Raw genomic sequence first — 22,497 nt, 5'->3', positions numbered from 1 at the left:
CGATCTCTGCTTAACATACAAGGCCATGTCAAACCCAGAGCTGTTGGACATGCTACACTTAAAAAAATCCCAATCCCTCAGAGCCACATGCTCCAGGGATCTAAACCTTGTCATCACAACAAACAAAACATGCTGGAGAGATGGGTTCCTGACCCAGAGACTCCCCAGACTCTGGAATAGACTGGCCATACATGTCAAGCAGAGCACCTCTTTGGCCCTCTTCAAAAGAAACCTTGATGGTTGGATGGGAGAAAGGAAATTCACCCCAGGGATCACGTCAGTCGCCCTGCTAGTCAGAGGTCCAGGGAAGTAAATAGTGTGGGAAGAAATAGCCAGGGAATTGTTATGGCTAGGCTTGCATAGGCTCTAGGGCCGATAGCCTAGTACCAACCTATGAACCTATGAACCCTGTGGTTGGATGGACAAACAGACAGGGAAGGAAAGGTGATGCAGGGGTGATAAGGAACCATGAAAAATTAAACCATTGGGCGGCGCAGTGGTGCAGCGGTTAATGCTGTCACCTCACAGCAAGAGGTTCTCTGGTTCGATTCTCGGCTGGGGTGCCTTCTGTGTGGAGTTTGCATGTACTCCCTGCGTTCGCATGGGTTTCCTCCGGGTACTCTGGTTTCCTCCCACATTCTAAAGACATGGTTCTGGAGCATTTCTCCCCAGGCCTCTGCTGAAAACAGGATCTGTGGAACCTAGTCGGACTTTCCCGGTCAACAAATGTTAAATAAAATAAATAAATAAAGAGTAAACCAAGTCAATGGACCTAGGATTATAATGCCATTTTCAAACAATACCAAGAAAATACAGATCATTATTAGAAAGAATTGGACCATTTTGACAGTTGTTGAAAAGATCAGGTATTCCTATAGAATCATCAAATCACTTAAAAGGTTACTATGTTATGAGAAAGATGGGAGTAATAGTGTACAGTCTAACGGGAAAGGTACTTTTTCATATCAAAGCTGTAATCAATGTGTGTTTATGGCCAACACTAATATGTTTGTCTATCTAACCACAGGTCTTGTGATCTAGTATATTTTGCTAAGTGTGTTAAATACACTGCATTTTATATTGGGAAGACAAACAGGACTCTCAGAGCACGGGTGAGGGAACACCTGTATGTAGTAAACAGAGAAGACGCGAATGATGCATTAGCCAAACATGTTATAAATAATGGTCTCTCCCACAAGTTCAACTTTTTAGTTATTGAGTTAGTCAACAGGACTGTTAGACTGGGGAATTTGAAAAAATCATACGTAAAAGTTGGAAATTAAGTGGATCATTAGACTTCAATCGGACAAAGCATCAGGTCTTAATGATAGAATTTCCCTAAAATCCTTCATTCTAGATAGACCATTAAACACTAGAGCTTAGAAGCAAAACTCAAGGGATATGTTTTATTATTTGGAGAAAAGTGTTATGATAGTGCTATATATAATTGTCAGGTTATAGGCATTGAAATGTCAGATTTGTGAATGCCTGTTATAGTACATGCTGCCATCTAGGTGATTTGTGATGTATGTAATTTACACATCCAGTATAATTCTACCTTCTGACAGAGTCATGTAAGAATAATTATTTTGTTTTATGCCAATATAATTAATGTGCATTTACTGTGGTTGTTATGTTTTTTATACAAAAAGATGATTTTATGAATATGTATATGTTTTGTGGAGGGTTCTAAACTTATGCGCTTTTAACTTCCGATTGATGCTGATTTCCATTGGATAAATTATTTTAAATAGATAAAGTCATTGAGTGTCACCCAATTACTTGATGAAGGGATTTGTATTTAAATTGAGACCAAGGCACCTTAGAGTATGCCTGAAGAAGCATTCAGTGCGAAAGCTCTTACATAGTATACTGTTTTAATTTTGGAATAAACGTTTTTCCCTCAACCTCCTGCCTTTTGGTGTTGCCTCAAAGGTTTTTTACCAGTGAATTATATTTGCTTTCTTGTTGAGGCACTTCATCCTGTGTCAGTTTTTGGTTTAAACGTTTAATAAAAAAATAAACTTTTTTACCAAACTTATCTAAAATCTTTCCCATTTTGCCAAAAGTGGTACGGCCAGCTGCTGAAAGAAGCTTAGTCGAAGATGACTTTTGACAAGGAAATTACTGCAGGATCTGCAATGGGGCTAGAAAAAAAGAAATGTATGGGACTGGGCCACTTTAAACAACTTAGGAGCACTTGGCTGACTGTCATGAAAACTGCAGGCAGCCAAAACAGCATCCTCTAAGACAGGCAAAATAGGAGAATGATATGCAGGTTGAGGAAAATCTCCCTGTGACAAATCATATCTTTGTTGAGATTCAAACATGTCTTTTTGTTCTTACTGAGAAAAATTCCCTTATTTTGGCGAACATACTAGAGAAAAAAATTTTCAGGAGTGGAATCAGAGGAAAAGCTCTTTCTAGAGTCAGAATCTCCTTCTTGTAGTGATGGAATACAAGAAAGATAGTCCCAATGTAAATCCTGTCCCTCAGACTGGGAATCAGAAGTTGAATGGGAAGAAATTATTCTCCTCTTCTTCTAGAAGGAACATCACCAATCAAAGACTGCAATGATCTCAACAATCATTTTGCCAAATCCAACCAGTTATCTGCTTCAGGAGAAGGAACATCAATTATATCCTCCCCAAAGCCAGCAGTGATGCTTCTCCCTTCCCTAGCAAAGGCAACTGTGCAGCAGCATAGGATTTTCTGACCCACTGTCCATGGTGGCATCTCGAGGAAAAATACCACAGAGACCAGAAGAAAAAGATGAGTGGTTTGAGGTAAAAATGATGGCCAAGGTAGATTCATCCATCTGTGGCTGAGGCAAAAATAAAGTTGGATTAAAGACTGAAGCCTCCTGGAGGCTCTGGTAAGTATCAATAGCCTTAGCGGAAACCAGGTTCATATCCTAGCCATGAAATGAGTCTCACAGGTGGATAGCAGAGTCAGTGCTACCTTCTGACTAAAAATGTAGTTACTACAGTAAAATGTTTTAATGACAAGCACCAAGTACACTTGTCCTACCCACTCACAACAAACTAATGCATAAGCAGTAACTTTTCCTCACAGAAATGAGTTAGAATGAGAAAAATGTTAGGAAATGCCCACACGGAGTCAGGACCAGCTTACAGATGAGAAGGGTATCACATAAGTGGTCAGAATAGCTGAGAAGAGTGAGTTACAATTTATGCCCCCCAAAAAAAATGTTTTGCAGAAAAAGCTATTAAAGACAAAAAAATGTTTAAAGTAAAATATTGCCATTTTTACAAGAAAAATACAATTTTATATAAGAATTCTTTCAGAAAATTCCAAAAATAAAACCTCAGCTCTGAGGTAAATTTTCTTGTAAAAAGTCATCAAGACATAGAAATGACATAAAATCAACCAAAAAAAAAAAACCCACTTTTCAACTAAAACAATTGTGTGGAAGATAATCCTCAATGAGGAGCTTATCTGCCCAGCTTAGATAGAGCAATAGCTAGCCACTGATCAACTGAACCCCAGAGATGAATGCTTCTTTCGGTGTCAGGAAAGTTCTGACGTTTTATCCCCCTAGCCACTGTTTTTGCTATGCATCTTTCATACATAGCAGTGGCTATGCAGCATAGACATAGCACAAAAGGTTTGGAAGCTGGCTGGATTGTCCAGTCCTTGTTAGGACTTCTCATACTGCTTAATACCACTGCAGCAGTAATCTAACAATGAACATCTACTAAATGATGTTGCTACAATAAACAGATCTCTGCCCTTTTATTATGATCATCCCATACACATATATGAAAAGCAGTTCTAATTAGAAGGTTTCAACTTTAAAAGACTGCGTTATAGCTCAGTGAAGTATATTGCACACTGGCTGACTTATCGTAATTGGAGCATTTCACAGTACATTGTAACAGAGCAAGCAAATACTAAGCAATGCAGTTGTTTATTGGCAGCTATAACAAATATGGCTATAAACTTGCTTATACCCATATTTTTGTCTGTTTGGCCTGTCATCAAAATAGTTGTATTCATATTATAGCTTTTTTTTCAGCTGCATGCATTTGTGTACAGAATAAAATAAAAGTAACTATTATGTAATGTAATAAGGATAAATAACATAACTGTTGTTACATACCTCTGGTAAACTTGGCTTCCGGATCTTTGTATTTCCTTTTTCACTGTATGCTATTAAGGGAAAAATAGAACTTTAGATTGGTGTTTCACTAGTTACAAGCTTTTTAAAGTATGTACTGTATGATTTATATGATTTAAGTCCATATTATCTATCCAGACAATGACTGCTCAAATTTATTAATGCCTGAGATGGTAAACAATAAGAGTTTGAACCGCACATTTCACAAATGTTGGATGGACTGATCCATTGATATTTAACCACAATGAAATTTCAAGTTTAACTGAAAAATGGGAACATAAAAAATATGTTTTGTGGTAAACCTGAACGTAAAATCCCCCACTGTCATGCTAAATTGAGAAAACAGGCCCTTGAAGTGCTGCACTGCTCAGGAAGAGTCTCAAATACTCTGTGTGAATATAATTAATGCTCAAATCAACGACCACCCACCTCTAAGTATAACCCTAACCATGAATGGATTGACACTCTTAATTGTTGGGCCATTACCATGGTAGTGTATTTTGACAGTGCTAGTACTAATGTAATATATTCTGATACTTTCTGGAAATTCAAGAAAGGTGCTATGGTCTGAGAATGAGAAATACAGCCCACAGAAGAGTGACATATGGTGCAATTACAGTGGCTTGAAATTAGTGCAAAAGCACTGCTGGTTACATTAGAACAGTTACATGTCATAACCAGCTTACAAACTTAATACAAATTAGTTCATGAAAAAAATGAAAGCCCAGCATATAATCAACAAAGTACTCCTATTCCATTTATTAGTGACCTGATCTGAGAGAAAAAGAAGCATATTTCAAAAACTACTATAGTGATTCATTTGATACGTTAGTTTGAATTATTTCATCTTACCATGAAAAATAAGTTCAGAGTCAATTTTATATGATTTTCACTATATATATTTAACAGAGAGAACGAATAAGTAATAAGAAATAATGCAGATAAAGGTTATGCTATGTCTTCTGAGAGCTATAAAGAACAGAGCTAACCATTTGGTCAACAGTGTGCAGCTGTGAAGTTGGTAGATCTGAAAACTGACAGTGATAAAAACCTGTGTGGAATCTAAAATACTTGCTGTGAGATGATCTCACTGGATTGCAAAGATAACCATTTTCATATCAAGGATAAGTAGCATTGTCATAGTCCTGGTCTATGAAAGGAAGAAAAATCTTCAGTCATCACTCTAAATAATTTTGCATTTCTGAACTTTTTCAAAACCAATATATTTAGGACTCATCTTGAATCTTGCCCCCTTTTGGAAGGAGAAATGGAGCTGGCATAGACTTCCCAGTATTTCTTTTCTATTAATAACTGATCTATCACCGGTGAACTCTCCTCACTTCCCTCACTATCCTGCTTCAAAAACAAATTGAAAGTGTTCCTCAGAACTTACTGGTTATGCCCCTGTACTAAGCCTGACTAGTTTATGTGTCTCTTAATACTGTGCTCTTCCTACCCCTTCTACTCATTAACTGTAAGTCCTTCCTTATTAACCATTATACTATCTACCTCTAGAATATCTTGATTGTACTAGCATGCTATGTTATGCCTGTATTCTGCACTGCTAAATTTACTGTGATAACCTGTAATATGTATTGTAAATAGGATTTATTTTTTGTTTTGTTAAATGTTTCCTTATTTGTTATTGTGTTAATTTCATTGTTCTATCTTGGAGCTTATCTCCCCGGGCCTCTACTGAAAATGGACATGTATCCAGTTAGACTAGCCTGGTCAACAAATGTAAAATAAAAATAAAAATAAATAAATGTAATGTCTGCTGTACTTCATTTGTTTTGTAGGTTTTAAATAAATTCTGCGGCATGATTCTGTTGTGTCATTTGTAAAACCATTTTCTGCAAGGCTGTTTCCTATCATGTACAAAAATTACTAAAAACTTCTTCCCAAGTATGTTAGGAGTAGGAAGTGGTAGAATTAAGTAAGGAATACTGCCCGACAGGGTGTGTGCTAAATTGCAATTAACACCTGCTCAGGGGTGTTACGAGGCCTGATGCCACAGGCGGAGGGCCTCTGCACCCCTGGAAGGGCATTAATTACACATTAACAAACACCCTGGAGGGCATTATTGCACTTAGAGAATGCGCTCTTTGTTAAATTGTTGTGTTTGGCTTACTTATTTGTTTTAAGTACTATATTATTTTTTTTTGTATATTTTTGCTGCAAAATAGTTCCTCCACCTAATGTTTCGGACTTTCTGTAGTATATGTTAATGGTGTTGGAGGAAGCATTTTACATCAAAAATATACAAGAAAATAATATAGTACTTAAAAAAAGAAATAAGTAAGTAAAACACAACAATTTTACAGACAACCCATTCTCTCACTCTCTCTCATACATAGTCACTTCTGCTTTCATACACACGTTTACTCACACATGCAGACAAGAAAATAAACACACACATACATACACATATACTTCTTTCTGTTTTTTTTTAAGCTCTGCTTAGCGAGTGTAAAAGTAACGGTGGCCATTAGTATTTTAGCAGTCCCAGTTCCACGGCAGCTTAATATGCTGCCGTGAAGCTGTGAACTCGTTTTTCACCAGGCATTACTAGCACATTAATACCCTGCTGGAGAACATTCATTGTCCAATTAGTGTGCTGATGTACAGCTTGTCCATTCTCTAAAACAAGATAAGGGTCATCTGGAAAGTCTGTGGTTCTATCTGTATTTTCTAGATAACTTTCATTCAGAAGTGTAGCTGGCTCAACCAGCACCCTGTTTCGGTACCAAACTAGCACCCCTTCAACTCTTCAAGTGAAGACCAAACAAAAAAAAAGGACTTCTGCTTTCTGCAGACAGGACCCAATCCACACCCCACCCTAGCTATGCTACTCTTCCTCTGTATCATTTTATATAAGGAAACTATCGACAGAATGTTCCTTTTCTATAAAAGGAGTTTTTGTTTTTTATATAGCTCATATGAAATTGGGAAACAGGTTGATATATATTACCTTTGATGACTATTTCCCCACTTTCTCAAAATAAACAACTGCGTCATTACCTAGTTGACCAAATAAAACATTTTATGCCCATGGATCCACCATTCTAATCATAAGACTCTGATCCAGGTCATATTATTTTCCTGAAAACTACCCCTGACACAGATGAACTTCTACGACACAGTATGGACATTTCAGTGAGCAAGCTCCAGTTTAATACACTGAACTAGACAACATTTTTGAGAATTCCTCTAAAATAAAATGTTAATTAAAACAAAAAGAGCTAAATAATTAAGTGCCCCCAACAGCTAATGAACAATATATATATATATATATATATATATATATATATATATTTTTTTTTTTTTTTGATAGTTCTTATCAAATAGTAAAGAAAAATTACCAACTCTGGTTAAGTACTGTTAGACAGATAGACCCAGAGTCAGTCCTCAGAAAATGTTGTAAATCTAGGGAAATCAACGGACCAAAGTAGATTTATACATCCTATCATTCCCTTTTTTAAAACATCCTTAAAAGTGACGGTATTGTTAATTTTATCTGAGGTCTTCACATGTCTTTTTGGAAGAATAGGGATTTCCTTTAGGCCAATTCAAGAATTCTCCCATAAAATTTCACATTCGCATTAAAAAGACTTTATCCTTTAACTGAATACTGAAAGGAATTACATTTGATTATACAAAAATATTCATCTTCAGTACGTTCAGGGCATAGAGTTCTTTTTCCCATCATAACTTCTTGAACTAGCACAAGTTTGTGTCTGTGTGTTCTCTCCAGAGACTGATGTTAACACAGTGAATTAATGGATATAGCTTCAGGTTGTTAACCCACAGTTTTCTTTGCAAATGCCTTACAGTCAAAGGTAAACACATTTTAAATAAAATAAATAAAACAAAATAAAGCTGTTATAAGACAAGGCCAAGGGTCAAATTAAACACAGCTATGATGGCAGTGGGCTTAATTTGACAAAATTAGCACATGAATCTAACATGATCATGCAGAATACCAACATATGTATAAATGTTAATATGGCTCTTCTTAATGTTTTATCTTTGGCAGCAATAAGATCAGTGAAGAGAATGTGGGTATTATTGAAAACAACTAAGAATCTGTGTTTTTTTAGGGGGTCATCAAAATATTAGTATGTTCCTTAAAATGAGTTAATGTAGGTAAATGTAAGTTTTTTGCTATTATTGAAGATTCACTACCTCATCCTTTGTCTCCTACTTGTTAACAAACTCATTCATCTTTGTTTTTATACAGGACAAATAAAAAAGTAAAGTATGAACAATATGGCAAACACCAACTACTGCCATAGCAAAAAAGTTAATTATATCCCTGACTGCAGGCATATGTAGAAAAAATACTAGCTGATGAACACAAGATATTTCACATGCAAAAGTACTCTGCCACTAATGTACTATGTGATATACTGATTGCAGTTCACAGAACAGTAGAAAATCCCTAGCAAGTGCTAAAATAATGCCATAGGGAAAAGACGGAAAGTAGGTAACCCAAATCTTTTGATTTGATATTACAATAATAATGCTTTCTAAAAAATAGCTTTTCTTTAAATTTATTAGACCCTGTTTTATGATAAGTTCAGTGGTAACATTTACATCACTAGTTTTATACCTAATATAATCTTTATTTGGATTTAATTAAACCACATCAGCACATGTTGGGAGTCTTGGTAAAAAATAACAAATTTCTTGTCACTACCTAGTACTTTACCATACATTGCAGTTTTCCTTAAAGACATTTAACTGCTACCCTTTCTTTGTTTACATATTTTCTCATTAAAGTATTTTCATTCCTTTCCTACTTTCTGGTATTGCTTCTTGTCCTATTCCTTAGATAGGAGTCACAAAGATTGTAGTTCCTGCTTAAAGTCTTCTATTCACAAGTCTGCTGCTCAGCAAGACTGGTAATCAGGAAGTCCAGTAATCAGTTATAATGATGCAATGCTGATGCGCACAAGGAACTCAGAAGAAGAATACTTAGAAAATAAAGGGTGCCATTCAGAACTGTCCTCAACATCTGCGATACTGACAGCTGACTGACTCATCTACAGAATCTCACATCTACTGCTACACACTTATTTATTTATTTAACATTTGTTTACCAGGAAAGTCCGACTTGGAACAAGCTAATTTTCAGCACAGGCCCAGGGAGAAATGGTCCAGATGCATGTCTTTGTAATGTGGGAGGAAGCCAGAGCACCCGTTGAAAACCCACACAAATACAGGGAGGACATGCGGACTTCACACAGAAGGCACCCCAGATGAAAATTGAACCGGAGAACCTCTTGCTGTGAGGTGACAATGCAAACCACTGCACCATTGCGTCATCTACACACATCAGAGTGTCATAGTGTGAAATGAATAGTGCACTAAGCAGCAATTCAGTACGCCCTTAACTTCAATGGCACCAAGATCACTGAAGGCAGAGGGACATCACTGAGGGTATGTCAGTAGGTACAGTGTACAGAAGGGTGCAACTGTGCTTCCAACATCAGATAAAGCTCTATGCAGTACAAAGAATTAGGTTCTGGTTTCTCCAATTACAACTAGTTATCCATTTTCAACATCAATGTTATGATTCACTTCCTGAGCTATGGTGTGCCTCACTGTCAAGGTTAATTTATTAATGTCACTGTTTCAAGCATATAATAAGTTGGTTATGAGTTGAAGACTTGATCATAATTCTCTATCTCTATCTCTCTATCTCTATCTGTAGTTACATTGTTTCACCTTTGTTTTGTCAAGTCACAAATTAATGAAGCTTCAAAGAGATGAAACAAGCAAGTTAATGTTTCAAGTCAATGACAACTACCTGAAAAGGATTTCTTTCAAGGGGCCATACCACCATACACCTCTTAGCTAAATATACTATGCTCACAAACACACAACCATCTAGACAAAAGAAAACTCATACAGAGTGAATTATTGCTACTGCAACTGCACTGACAGTGATTTCTTACAGGAAAAGTGATAAGGAAGGTGAACACCAAGGAAATGAGTATAAATTTAAACCTCATCTACTTCACAATCAGCCAAAAATTAGGGAAGCCCCCCCCCCATGCACACATATATCCTAGTGAAAACAAGAGACATGGACTTACTGTTAGAGTAAATTTATGGGGGGGGGGGGCTTTCCCATTGTGATCAAATAAATATTCTTAATTAAGCCATAAATACTATCTATTTTTAGAATTGCATATTATACATTTTCCTATAATTTGCTAAATTATGACACTGCTATAACATTATTCTATCAGAAAGATTAATGTTATATCTCCTGCATGGACATGGAAATTCTGCAAGTGGTGTGTGAAATCACATTTTTATGATGGAAAAAATAATACTATTACAGTAGTTCATAAGGTGAGGTCCCAAGATGGACTGGAAACTTATTCCCTAAAAGTTCAAAATTAGTAATGTTACGAAGAATCATTTTCCAAATTTAGTCCACGGTGGTGGTGCTGTGGTAGCGTTGTCGCCTCACAGTAAGATGCTGTCCGATTCAATTCTCAGCTAGAGTGTCTTCTGTGCGGAGATCATGCGTGAATGGGCGTACCTTCATTGAAGGTTGTGCGTCAGAGCTGGCAACTCGGCACGTAAAAATCTATTGCCAATCATTAGCGGATCGGAGTTCCTCTGTGGCGACACCTAACTGGGAAAAGCAGAAAGACACAACAAGTTTACATCAAGAGGTATTCCATAGGACCTTAAGGCTATGAGCTCCTAATAATTTTCATCTTATTTTTCTAGGTCTGAATCCATCATTTTCTCCTTGTACTGTGCTGCATTAATGAGTCACCTAATCAATCAGTGTCTCCTAGCTAACTGTTAACAGAAACATTTGTACTCTGTGAATCTATGATAAAAATAAATCCAAAGATTAAAATGTATACTATCCATACAATGTGGTGATGTAAATAAAAAAAAAAAAAAAAAAAAAGAAATTAAATAAAATTCTCTCAGGGCCAGCTCCATGGCATTGAGGGATAAGGCTCTACATCTCAGGTGACCCATGTACAATTAGCAGCTTGGATGTCTAAGGCATTTGCTGAGAGGGATAGGTGTTCATCAAATATGCTTCCTGATAGGCGCCCATAGAGGGAAGCAGTCCTTGGATGTCGTCAGTGAAAGCAGGGGTGGGGAAATAAAGGTAGGTCATAAAATTATCACCAACCCCTAGGAAACCCTGAAGGTCCATGCAGTTTCCAATTCACTATGAGTAGTCCGTGAGAGGAAGGAAGAGCAGGTAGACCTGGAGATGGACAAGGGTACTTGGACAGCCAGAAAGAATGAAACAAAAGAGCAGGGGGAAGAAAAAAATAAAAGAAAAATCCTTCAGGACAGTCACTTTGAGGAAAACACCTTCCAACAAACATCAGAAAAGCAGAAAGCAATGAAAATTAAAATAAAAAAGTAAATCAATGCAACCTTATTAGAAAAGAAAATCCCCTCAAACAACCTTACTGGGACTATATATCTAAAAGAAAATAGATGAGATCAGAATTTCTGTAATACACTTACTATATACAAAAAACATTTACGTTAAGGATCCCTATCTATCCCTTCCACCTGAACAAGTATACCAAATAGAGAGTCAGATACAGTAACACTCAAATGTAATAAACACGTTAAAATAACTCCTGTCAAATTTCTAATGTGATTATCTTAGACAGTAAAATTTTTCTCATTGTGTCTTATTAAGTATTCTTGCAAACATCTTCTCTGAATGGAACCATAAATCTGTCTGAACCCTCTGTAGACAGCCACGTAGCTCTTAACCATGAAAACAGGCATTAACTGTAACCCATAACATTACTCTTCAGTGCTATTCTATTTTTCATATGTTGAGAGACTGAAGGAATATTTTAATGTCATTTATCTGCATCTTCAAATCATTTGTATAAGTACACACATACATTCTAGTATTACAATAATTCATACATTAAAAATTCTCCAAAAAAAAATAATGGCAGGTATTTCATTGTTATTCTCATTATACAATTTTAACCCACAGCAATGATTTCAACTATGCTGTAAATGTAAATCTTCATTACAGAGTGAGTTTACTTAATTTAACTTATCAGTTAATCTCAGCACAAAAAATAGCAAATTAGAGATGCAAATTTTAAAATACAACATAAACATTTGAAGAGAACAATAAAAAGATTTGCAAAAATTCAGATCATTATTCCTGTTTGTTAAATATCTTGTATCTAGCTGGCATTGATCAAACCTTGTCTTAAGATGGCTGTCACTTCCATGTTGTATTTCACTCTTGGATCCTTTTATTTCACTCTACCAGTCTTAGGGGTCAGTCTATTGGTTTAAATATAGAAAGTAACTGGTAATGCATGTAAAACATTTATTCGTTTTTTTTAAATAAGTAATAGGTATTTTAAGTGTCAAATAATAGCTATTTAAATGCAATTGTTTTATTGTTTGATTTTTAATTGGTTCTTTATGTATAAAGGATATGAAGGTGAAATATGTTACTGTTTTACTCCTTGAAGGCTTTTTGCAGAAGTGCTAAAGTTTAATAAAGGTTTTCAGTGGGTCTGTAGCCTTGTTCTTTTGTACTTATATATATATATTTTTTGTTTTGTGGTTTATTCATTTTTTTAATGGCTGCTGACCCTTCTTATAATGTCCCCCATATTTTTCGTAAAGAAGTTGGAGGTAATTTGTAGAGAAGTTTAGATTTTATTTATTTTATTTTTATTTATTTTACATTTGTTGGCTGGGCTAGTCTAACTGGATACATGTCCATTTTCAGTAGAGGCCCGGGGAGATAAGCTTCATGAGACCAAAAACAAAACATCTCATATATAAACAAAAATCACATAAGCAACTATTCATATTTACAATGTACGTTGAAGGTATAGTACAGAGATTATCAGAGAGGGTAGACATTCAAAACATAGTACAAAAAATGCAGGTACAATACAAAAAAATGCAGGATATTACATAATATGAGCTTTTCTCCCCAGGTCTCTGCTGAAAATGAGCCAAAAGCTCATACAGACTAACCCGGTTAACAAATGTAAAATAAATAAGAAATAAAAAAATAAATAAATATAAAAAATAAGACAGGTTATAATATAATAATGTTAGTAAAAAAAAAAGTTGTCACAAACATAAGTTTCCAGAAGATGGAAGTAAGAGTATATAGTAGGACAAGGGTATGTTGTAGTAAGGAAAATAGGACTAGATTAATGGCAATAAGAGGGTAGGCAGAAGCAAGATTAGACAAGCTAGATGCTTAGTCAAGCTTAGTTAGATAAAAAAACAAATGGGGTACAGCTTTTCAGTGGAGATCCAGTGAGCAGCAAGGACAACAATCATCATGTACATGTCAGACTAATGGTTGCGTCAAGCAACATGGAGTATTGTTTGCTTCCTTGGAGGGAACAGGATATACTACAGAATGGGACAGTGATGTTTCCTTCCCTCCTTTACCAGCGGCAGAAGAACCGGCCGGCCTGTATACTTATTTTGTAATGCAGAGCCAAGAGACACACAGACAATGCAGCATAATAAAAGAGCGAGGTATGGACAGGGTTTTACAATGAAAGGGCAGCAACAATGGTTTCACAAACGGAAGACAGAGGTGATACTTCTTCAAAAGGACATTCTTTAAACTTCATGGTTCATAGGTTCATAGGTAGAGGTGATACTTCTTCAAAAGGACATTCTTTAAACTTCATGGTTCATAGGTAGATACTAGGCTATCGGTCCAAGGGCCTATGTAAGCCTAGCCAACAAGGTTCCCTGGCTTACGCCACCCAAGAAAGTTATTTTCCTGTGCCACTGTCGAGCAGTGACACAGAAGTGATGCCCAGGGTGTATTTCCTATTTCCCATCCACTCATCAAGATTTTTCTTGAAGAGTGCTAATGAAGAACTTTGCTTGACATAGATGGGTAGCCTATTCCAGAGTGTGGGAAGTCTCTGGGACAGGAATTTATCCCTCCAGCATGTCTTGTTTATTGTGGTGACAAGGTTTAGGTCCCTAAAGCGTGTAGCTCGGCGGGATTGGGATTTCTTTAGGTGTAGCATGTCCAACAGCTCTGGGTTTGACATAGCTTTATATGTTAGGCAGAGATCACCACAGAGTAGGTGATATGCTACGGAGTAAAGCTGGAGTTTTTTTTGAGGTGGTCAGTGTAGGGCATTTGTTTGAGGCCAGTAATCCTCTTTGTGAGGTACGTCTGTGGCCTTTCCAGCTGCTGCAGATGTCTTGTGAGGTACATTCCAAAAGGGGCGTTGTACTCTATAATGGGGTCTAATGAGTGTCGAGTAGAGGGGAACAATGACCTCTTTTTTCCTGGATGAGAACCCTTTTATGATGAGGTGTGCCATGTAGAAGGACATCCTGACTACTGTGGCATTGTGACTATCAAAGGAGAGACTATTGTCCACCTGGGTCCCAAGGTCTCTTATCACACATTCGGTGTCAAGTAGATTGCTGCCTATGTGGTAGTTCATGGGTAAAGAGTTTTTACCACAGGGGATGACACTGCACTTTTTGGCATTGAGCTTGAGGCCATGGCTCTGACACCAGACATCTGTCTCAGCGAGGCCCTTCTGTAGGATGTCCACATCATTTGGGGACTTGACTATGGCTCCTAGTTTGCAGTCATTTGCGAACTTTATTAGCCAGAGGCCTTCTGTATTAGCCTATACTTCAGAGAAGTAGATACCAAACAGGAGAGGTCCCAGGACAGAACCCTGTGGTACTCGACTTGTCACTGCTTTGAGGTCAGATTTGGAGTCTGCAACTTTTACAGTGTGGGTTCTGTCAGTGAGCCAGTTGGCAACCCATCTTGTGACGTAGGGATTTATACCTAGTTTAGTGAGTTTAGCTATAATTCCTGAATGGGGGATGGTGTTGAAAGCCTTGGCGAGGTCAAGATAGGCTGTGTGAACCACCTTACCCTCATCTACGGCTTTGGTGACTGCCTCAAAGAAGTCGATCAGATTCAGGAGGCATGATCTAATTTGTCTGTTTTTTCACTAACAGATGAATGTTTATCCATTTTAAATTTTGGTTTAAAATTTATACCTACAGTTTTACCTCACCTACATAAGTACCTACTGATTTTCTTATTGTTTTCAGAACATTAGTTGCCCCCCCCCCATTCTGTACTTCTAACTGCAATGTGTCTTTAGATGCTGTACTATTTGTATGCTCTGCTGTTTCTCTATTTCTACTAAACATTTTCTCTTATAAATTCTTGTCTTCCTAATTTCCACATAACACCTTGGTAAAATTGGCTTATTTTATTTCAATAAGACAGGTATGCAAAACAAGCAAGTCAGAGTACCTACTGCCTTTTCTTATTGTTTCTGTAGACTTGCATATCTGTGAAATCAGGGCCAGTCCTTTTCATCATACTATTGCTATCCACCACTTTTCTGGTCAATTCTGATCCTCCCCCTCCCCACAAGAACAATTGCAGCCTAACCAGGGCCAGCCCTTTTCATTACACTATTGGTTATCCACCACATTTTCTGGTCTTTTCTGTCCTCCCCTCCCCCACATGACCTATTACAGCCTAACATAGCTTTCTTAAGCTACTGGAGCCATTTTTAAAATCCTCTTGGTGCTGTAGCTGCTTGTCTCTTTGGATGGAGTGCTCATACCTAAGGTTATTTTTCATATTTGTTTCTTTTCATTTGTAAAATGTATTGATGTTGATTTACACCATTGTAAAATGTAATGAAGCTAGACATGTATTTTTATGGAAGACAGTATTTTTAGTAACTGTGTGTGCTTGAAACTGCTTACTTAGCCATTGTATTAGTAGGCTCAGATACTGTAGAGTACAGGTTTGTTAGAGCTTTACTTGTGTACAGCATTTATTGTTAGAATATTATTTCTTTGCTGCTCAATTTATTGCATTTTTTAGAAATGCCTAGTTAATAGTGTGTACATTTCCTCACCTATTGGTTTAGAATGTGTTATACCACTTAACTGGTATCAGTATTCCTATATATTTGCAACTGCATTAATCTGCTGAATGTGATAACTGACAACTTGTCTTAATTTTCACATTATCACAAACTGAGGTATTTATCTGCGTATAGATTACCTAGTTTTTCTTTTCTTTCCACTCCGCTATCAGCTTTGTTTTTTTGCATTTTTTTTCTTAACATTTGCTGTATTTTGTATTAATATTGATTATTTTTCTTCCCAGCTTCTCTTTTTAATTCTACTTTCCCTGGATCCCCACCAAGCCAAGTTCGATCTATTGGCCTGCAGTGCTCTTTAACAGAACCAGGCAACCTTGGAATGAGTGTTATTTTTAAAATATACAAAAAGTATGTTTTATCCTCCAAACAAAATTAATTGCTAGCCCTTGTTTAATTTCTATTTTTAAGTAAAGCACTCCATCACAGACGTTAGTTTGCCCCTCTCCATACTGTACTTGCTAACAGCAGTCTCCCTTTGCAAGCTGTTTCAACTATTTGAAAGCCCTGCTGTTTTTCTAGTATTACTAAACCCTTTCTCCTATAACTTGTGGTCTTTCTAAATCCCACATACTCCTGGTTGCAAGTGTTTATTTTATTTCAAAAGAAAGGTATGCAAAACAAGGAAGTCCAAAGTACCTACTGATTTTCTTATTGTTTTCAGAACATTAGTTGCTCCCCATTCTGTACTTCTAACTGCAATCTGTCTTTAGATGCTGTACTATTTGTATGCTCTGCTGTTTCTCTACTTCTACTAAACCTTTTCTCTTATAAAGTCTTGTCTTCCTAATTTCCACATAGCTCCTTGGTAAAATTGGCTTATTTTATTTCAGTAAGACAGGTATGCAAAATAAGCAAGCCAGAGTACCTACTGCCTTTTCTTATTGTTTCTGTAGACTTGCATATCTGTGAAATCAGGGCCAGCCCTTTTCATCATACTATTGCTATCCACCACTTTTCTGGCCTATTCTGATCCTCCCCCTCCCCACAAGAACAACTGCAGCCTAATCAGGGCCAGCCCTTTTCATTATAACCTATAAACCTACTGATAGTCTTCCTTCATCTGTTGCCCGCTATGCTCCACCTTCCCTCAATTCCCACCCACCCCCAGTGGTCCTACCTTTATTACAAATAGTAACCCCTCCAACCCTTCAACCTAAAACATCACCACACCTATATTATTCCTAGAACTACGCAATAGAACCAAAAAGCTTATAAAACAGGACAAAATCCAATACTACCAGTCTGCCCTTACCTCCTCCCAACATAACCCCAAACAATTCTGGTCCCCAATAAACTCCATCCCCCACCCAGGTAAAGTAAGTACACCCACTCCTAAATTAACTCACTCCTCCAAAAATATTGCTACCTCTGTCAACAATCACTTCACACAAACCAAACTATCACTAGCTAGACAACACAACCCCCCCATAAACCCACACCATCAACTAGAACTAACAATCTCCCAACTAGCTTCTCTTTCTCGCCTGTTCCTAGCTCCAAAATAAAACTACCAACTAAACTTAAAATCACCAGATTAGCAGCAGACAACCTCCCAGGTGAATACATTCAACTTGCAGCTGATGCTCTAGCCTACCCCGTATCACTCTTGATTAACAGATCTCTGTCAGAAAGTTATGTTCCTACACTATGGAAAGTCTCACACATAATTCCCCTACACAAAAGAGGCCCCTCCACAGATCTAACCAATTACCGCCCCATAGCTATTCTCTCACCACTCTCCAAAATACTAGAGAGATGCATTTGTTCTCAAGTCTCAGATCACCTCCTTGCTAACATCCTCCTCTCCAACACACAACATGGTTTCTGACTTAACCATAGCATCACCACCGCCTTATTCTCTTTCTCTAACACTATCCTACAAAATAAAAATGCAGGTTATCTCTCCTCAGCTACCTTCCTAGACCTCTCTAAAGCTTTCGACATAGTCCCACACAAACAACTCATCTCTCTTCTCAATAACCTATCCTTCTCTCAACCAGTCATCAGCTTGTTTCAGAGTTACCTATCTGACCGCCAACAAGCAGCTGTTTGGCAGGACAACCTATCCCCCCAACTACCACTCTCCATAGGAGTTCCCCAAGGGTCCATCCTGGGACCCATGCTCTTCTCTATTTTCACCAATAATCTAGCCTCAGCCACAACACATGGCACACTCATACAATATGCAGATGACTCAACCATCATCTGTACAGCCCACTCCCTACCAGAACTGCAAAAAGTCACACAGGAAGCATTTTCTTCTATTGAAACTTGGTTATCCGATGCCCAACTAATACTTAACCCAAACAAAACCAAATTACTAATCTTCCAACCCACCAAACTTACCCTAGAAAGCTCTCACTTTAACATCACAGCAAAAGACAACACCACCATCCATCCTACAGAACACACCAAATTACTAGGAGTAGAAATAGACAATAAACTGAACTTTGACATTCACATTTTCATGACCATTAAAAAAGTGCACAAAAAACTAGGAGCATTATATAGAAATCAGCAACTATTTACCAAAGCAGCTAAAATTTTGGTAGCAAATTCTCATCTTATCTCTACTCTACTCTACGCCTCTCCAATATTTACTAACCTTAGACAATGTGATCTAAATAAGCTCGAAACCTGCTACAACAAAACTGCCAAATTCACCACAGGGGCTTCCTACCGTACTCACCACTGTCTCTCACTAGCAGAACTGGGCTGGCTAGAGCTCCCCCACCTCCTTCAATGGTACCAACTCACACTCACCCACAAACTAATAAACCAACCACTACAAGTCCCATCCCTCCAGAATCTACTCCAACCCTACATAACCACGAGACCACTAAGATCCAGCCACAAAAACCTACAGGTCACAAGAGCCATTAACTCTGCTGGAGAAGCATTATTCTCCTGCACTATAGCCAAACTCTGGAACTCCCTCCCATCCTCAATTACCTCTGTAACTTCTTGCACCCACTTTAAATCCTTACTAAAATCACACTTCAAAACTTGGCAGATATGCCCTTGCAACCCCCCCTCTAATACAATCCACTCCCCCCCACCCAGTACCTCTCTCAGCCCCCTATCAACAACCTACTCTTAGCAAGCTTGGCTACTCATGTTCAGGGGCTACCTACCACATAATACTAACTTCTTGTAGCAACAACTGCTAATGGCTGTTATGTACCTCAAAAACAGATTGTATTAATTGTTCACTGATGAATCTCAATTACATGTATAACCATGTTTAGTATATGTCACCATATTTTAAAATTGTACTATGTTCTACAGCTGTTTTACATCTGTTTTCTTCTAGTCTTGCGTCTTTAACTGGACTAATGTCTATATTTAAATGCTATGTTTTTTTAACAGTATAATGCAAATAATACTTAATGTGGAGCTTTTCTCCCCGGGCCTCCGCTGAAAACGGCCCTGTGTCCAGTCGGACTCTCCCGGTCAACAAATGTAAATAAATAATAAATAAATACACGTTTTAAAATGTGATATTTTAAAGTTAGTGCGTACATTACATTTGATATAAAATTTTAAACAAGTGGAAGTAAATAATTTAGAAATAAATCATTTGAGGGATGAATTTAATATTTCTACCGGTATAGATGTTAGTTTCTATTCCTGTACCTCAGAAATAGATGAAATAAGTGCATGCATCAGGATGTCCGATTATTGCTGCATCAAAAGTTTTTTTTTTTTTTTAACATAATATAGGTCTTTTTTTACATGATTATCTTTGTCCATTTGTTATGGAATTACCTTTGTATATCAAAGATACTACAGACTTTTTAAATAAGGTGGATAAATTATGCTGGACTAAAATGTACTGGGTTGGCATAAAGGTTAAGGTGTTTACCTTACAGACATGAAGTGCAGGGTTTGATTCTCAGATGGGGTAATTGGCTAGACTTAAAATGGTCCACAAAGGCAGTTAGCCTAGTGCTAACCTATGAACTATAAATACATTGCATCTTAAAAGTAATGGTTGTTTTATATCTCTGTTTATAAATGAAACTGTAAAACATTTTCTGCCATGATTAATTCTGCAGTTCAGGAAGCTTTTAATCACTTTATGATCAACAAATGTCATGTAGTATATAACATGAAAAAGCCTGAATGGACTGCATTAAAAGATTTAAGTAATAATAGAAATTTGATTATCACACCTGCAGATAAGGGTAATAATATTGTGATTTTGCACTATGAACAATACATGCATATGTGTTATATACAGCTGGCTTATCAGTGTATTTATGTAAAAGTTGATAAGAACATAGATATGGAAGCAGTCAAACAGTACCTGTAGGTACTGGAAAGTGGTACAGTTTGGATTATTTTAATAGAAGTGATATTGATAAAAAAAATTAATGTACAGAAGTGTAGTTTACCAACTTTCTATTGTTTACCAAAAATACATAAAAATTTAATGCATGCATCAGGACATCCGATTATTGCTGCGTCAAAAGTTTTTTTTTTTTTTTACATAATATAGGTCTTTTTTTACATGACTATCTTTGTCCATTTGGTATGAAATTACCTTTGCATATCAAAGAGAGTACAGACTTTTTAAATAAGGTGGATAAATTATGCTGGACTAAATAAACGTACTGGGTAACATTGGCTGTTAAAAAGTTTATATACCAACATTAAACATGCACATGGTATAGAAGCTTTAAATTATTTTTTTAGGTGACAGTCCATTCTTTAATTATGTAATTGAATTACTGTATTTTTGCCTTACTAATATTTTGTTTTACGTTAAATAAGGAATCATATCAACAAATTCAAGGTACAGCTATGGGTGCTCCGTTTGTTCCCATGTATGCAAACTTAGTCATGGGTTTATTTGAAATGCAGTATCTATATGGACATAATTTTGTGAACAAATATGTTACTAATTATTTTAGATATATAGATTATTTTTTATTTGTAAGGGAGGTATCAATGAGGTGAACATTTTTGTTAATGAGTTATAGACCAATAGATTTTATTTTAAATTTGATGGCCTACATGTAGACTATCAAGTCTCCTTTCTGGATATAAAACTGGGAGGGAAGTATAGTGGAAAAATTAAAACTAGCATATATAGAAAAGCAACAGATGGTGGGGAATGCCTATAGGGGAGTAGTTGCCATCTCCACCCCAACATCTGATTTTCTTATCATATGGAGAGCTGTTACATCTCCAGAAACTTTGTAATGAAGAATCCAACTTTTATAATGAAGCCAAAAGAACTATGGATATGTTTATTAAGAGGGTTATGATAAGAAGGTAGCGACTGAGGCATATAGAAATGTTATAGAAGGAAATGAATATAAGCATACATTTACACAACCTCATGAGGTTCTTAAAATGACTGGAAATAGAGCAGTTGAAAGTAGATCTAAAAAAAGAAGTTATGTCTTACCATAATGCTCCATCTGTGTTGTAGATCTTCATTCATTCCTTACGATTAGGTCTTCAGTTCCGTCCTCGTAACTGACATAGCCCATTCACAAGCCCGCGCCAGACAAAAAGCTCTCGAGCTAAAGCCTACTCATAGTGCCCTTCTTTCCATTCTCTTCAGATTGAGTTTGCCTGCCCTGCACAAAGGTGTTAAAAAGAAGAAGGACAGGTAGACAAATTGGAGGCCCTGTCTGATCAGATACCCTAGCGTATAACGGGACCCCACAGTCCACCAGGAGTTCAGGTAGGGGGAAGGAGGGCAGGGAGTAAGGAATGAATGAAGATCTACAATGGTAAGACATAACTTCTTTATCTGATGTTGCAAATTTTCATTCATTCCTTACGATTAGGACCGAATCCCCAGCTACTTGCATCCTGGGTGGCCCTATGGAAGGATATTCCTGAGCACCATCGAACCAAAGGATGCTCTTCCCCTGGAGGCCATATCCAATTTGTAATGAGTGATAAATGTATGCGGTCTTGCCCAAGTGGCTGCTGCACAGATATCGCCCATGGAAAAAAAGCCACTGAAGTTGCTATTGATCTAGTGGAATGAGCCTTGACTTTTGAAGGCAAGGGTACTTTGTTTTGTAGACGGATGAAAGTGATAGCATTCCTAAGCCATTTCGACAGAGTTAATCTGGATACAGCTTTGCCCAGTCTGGGGGTTCTGCGTGTAATAAGGTAGTGAGGTATTCTAAAATCTTGTGAATAGGCGATGAGAATGCTTGACTTTGAGAGCGCTGCCTTGACACATCTTGTAGGGAATGAGGCAAACAAGATCTAGAGAGACTGGAAGAGGGGCACTATGGGTAGGTTTTAGCTTGAGAGCTTTTTGCTGGCGCAGGCTTGTGAATGGGCCGTATCGGTTCTGAGGACGGAACCGAAGCCCTAACCTTAATGAATGAATGAAGATTTACAACATCAGAT

The 22,497-nt window shown here is 37.2% G+C and overlaps 1 protein-coding gene across 44 annotated transcripts in view; it reads right to left on the bottom strand.

The window, feature by feature from the left end:
• Positions 1-22,497, bottom strand: part of LOC122801915 (ABI family member 3 binding protein) — a 3,486,228-nt gene that overhangs the window by 1,981,843 nt on the left and 1,481,888 nt on the right. For all 44 annotated transcript variants that reach the window (XM_044071601.1, XM_044071602.1, XM_044071604.1 and 41 more), the window contains one exon: positions 4,124-4,173. In XM_044071601.1, the coding sequence (XP_043927536.1) occupies positions 4,124-4,173 (50 nt within the window). The remainder of the gene's footprint in view (positions 1-4,123; positions 4,174-22,497) is intronic.

This window comes from Protopterus annectens, chromosome 5.part0 (genome assembly GCF_019279795.1).
Source record: "Protopterus annectens isolate FY-2018-M chromosome 5.part0, PAN1.0, whole genome shotgun sequence".
NCBI classification, from domain to species: Eukaryota; Metazoa; Chordata; order Ceratodontiformes; family Protopteridae; genus Protopterus; species Protopterus annectens.
The sequence above is the reverse complement of the archived record's forward strand: the minus strand, read 5'-3'. Positions and strand labels throughout refer to the sequence as shown.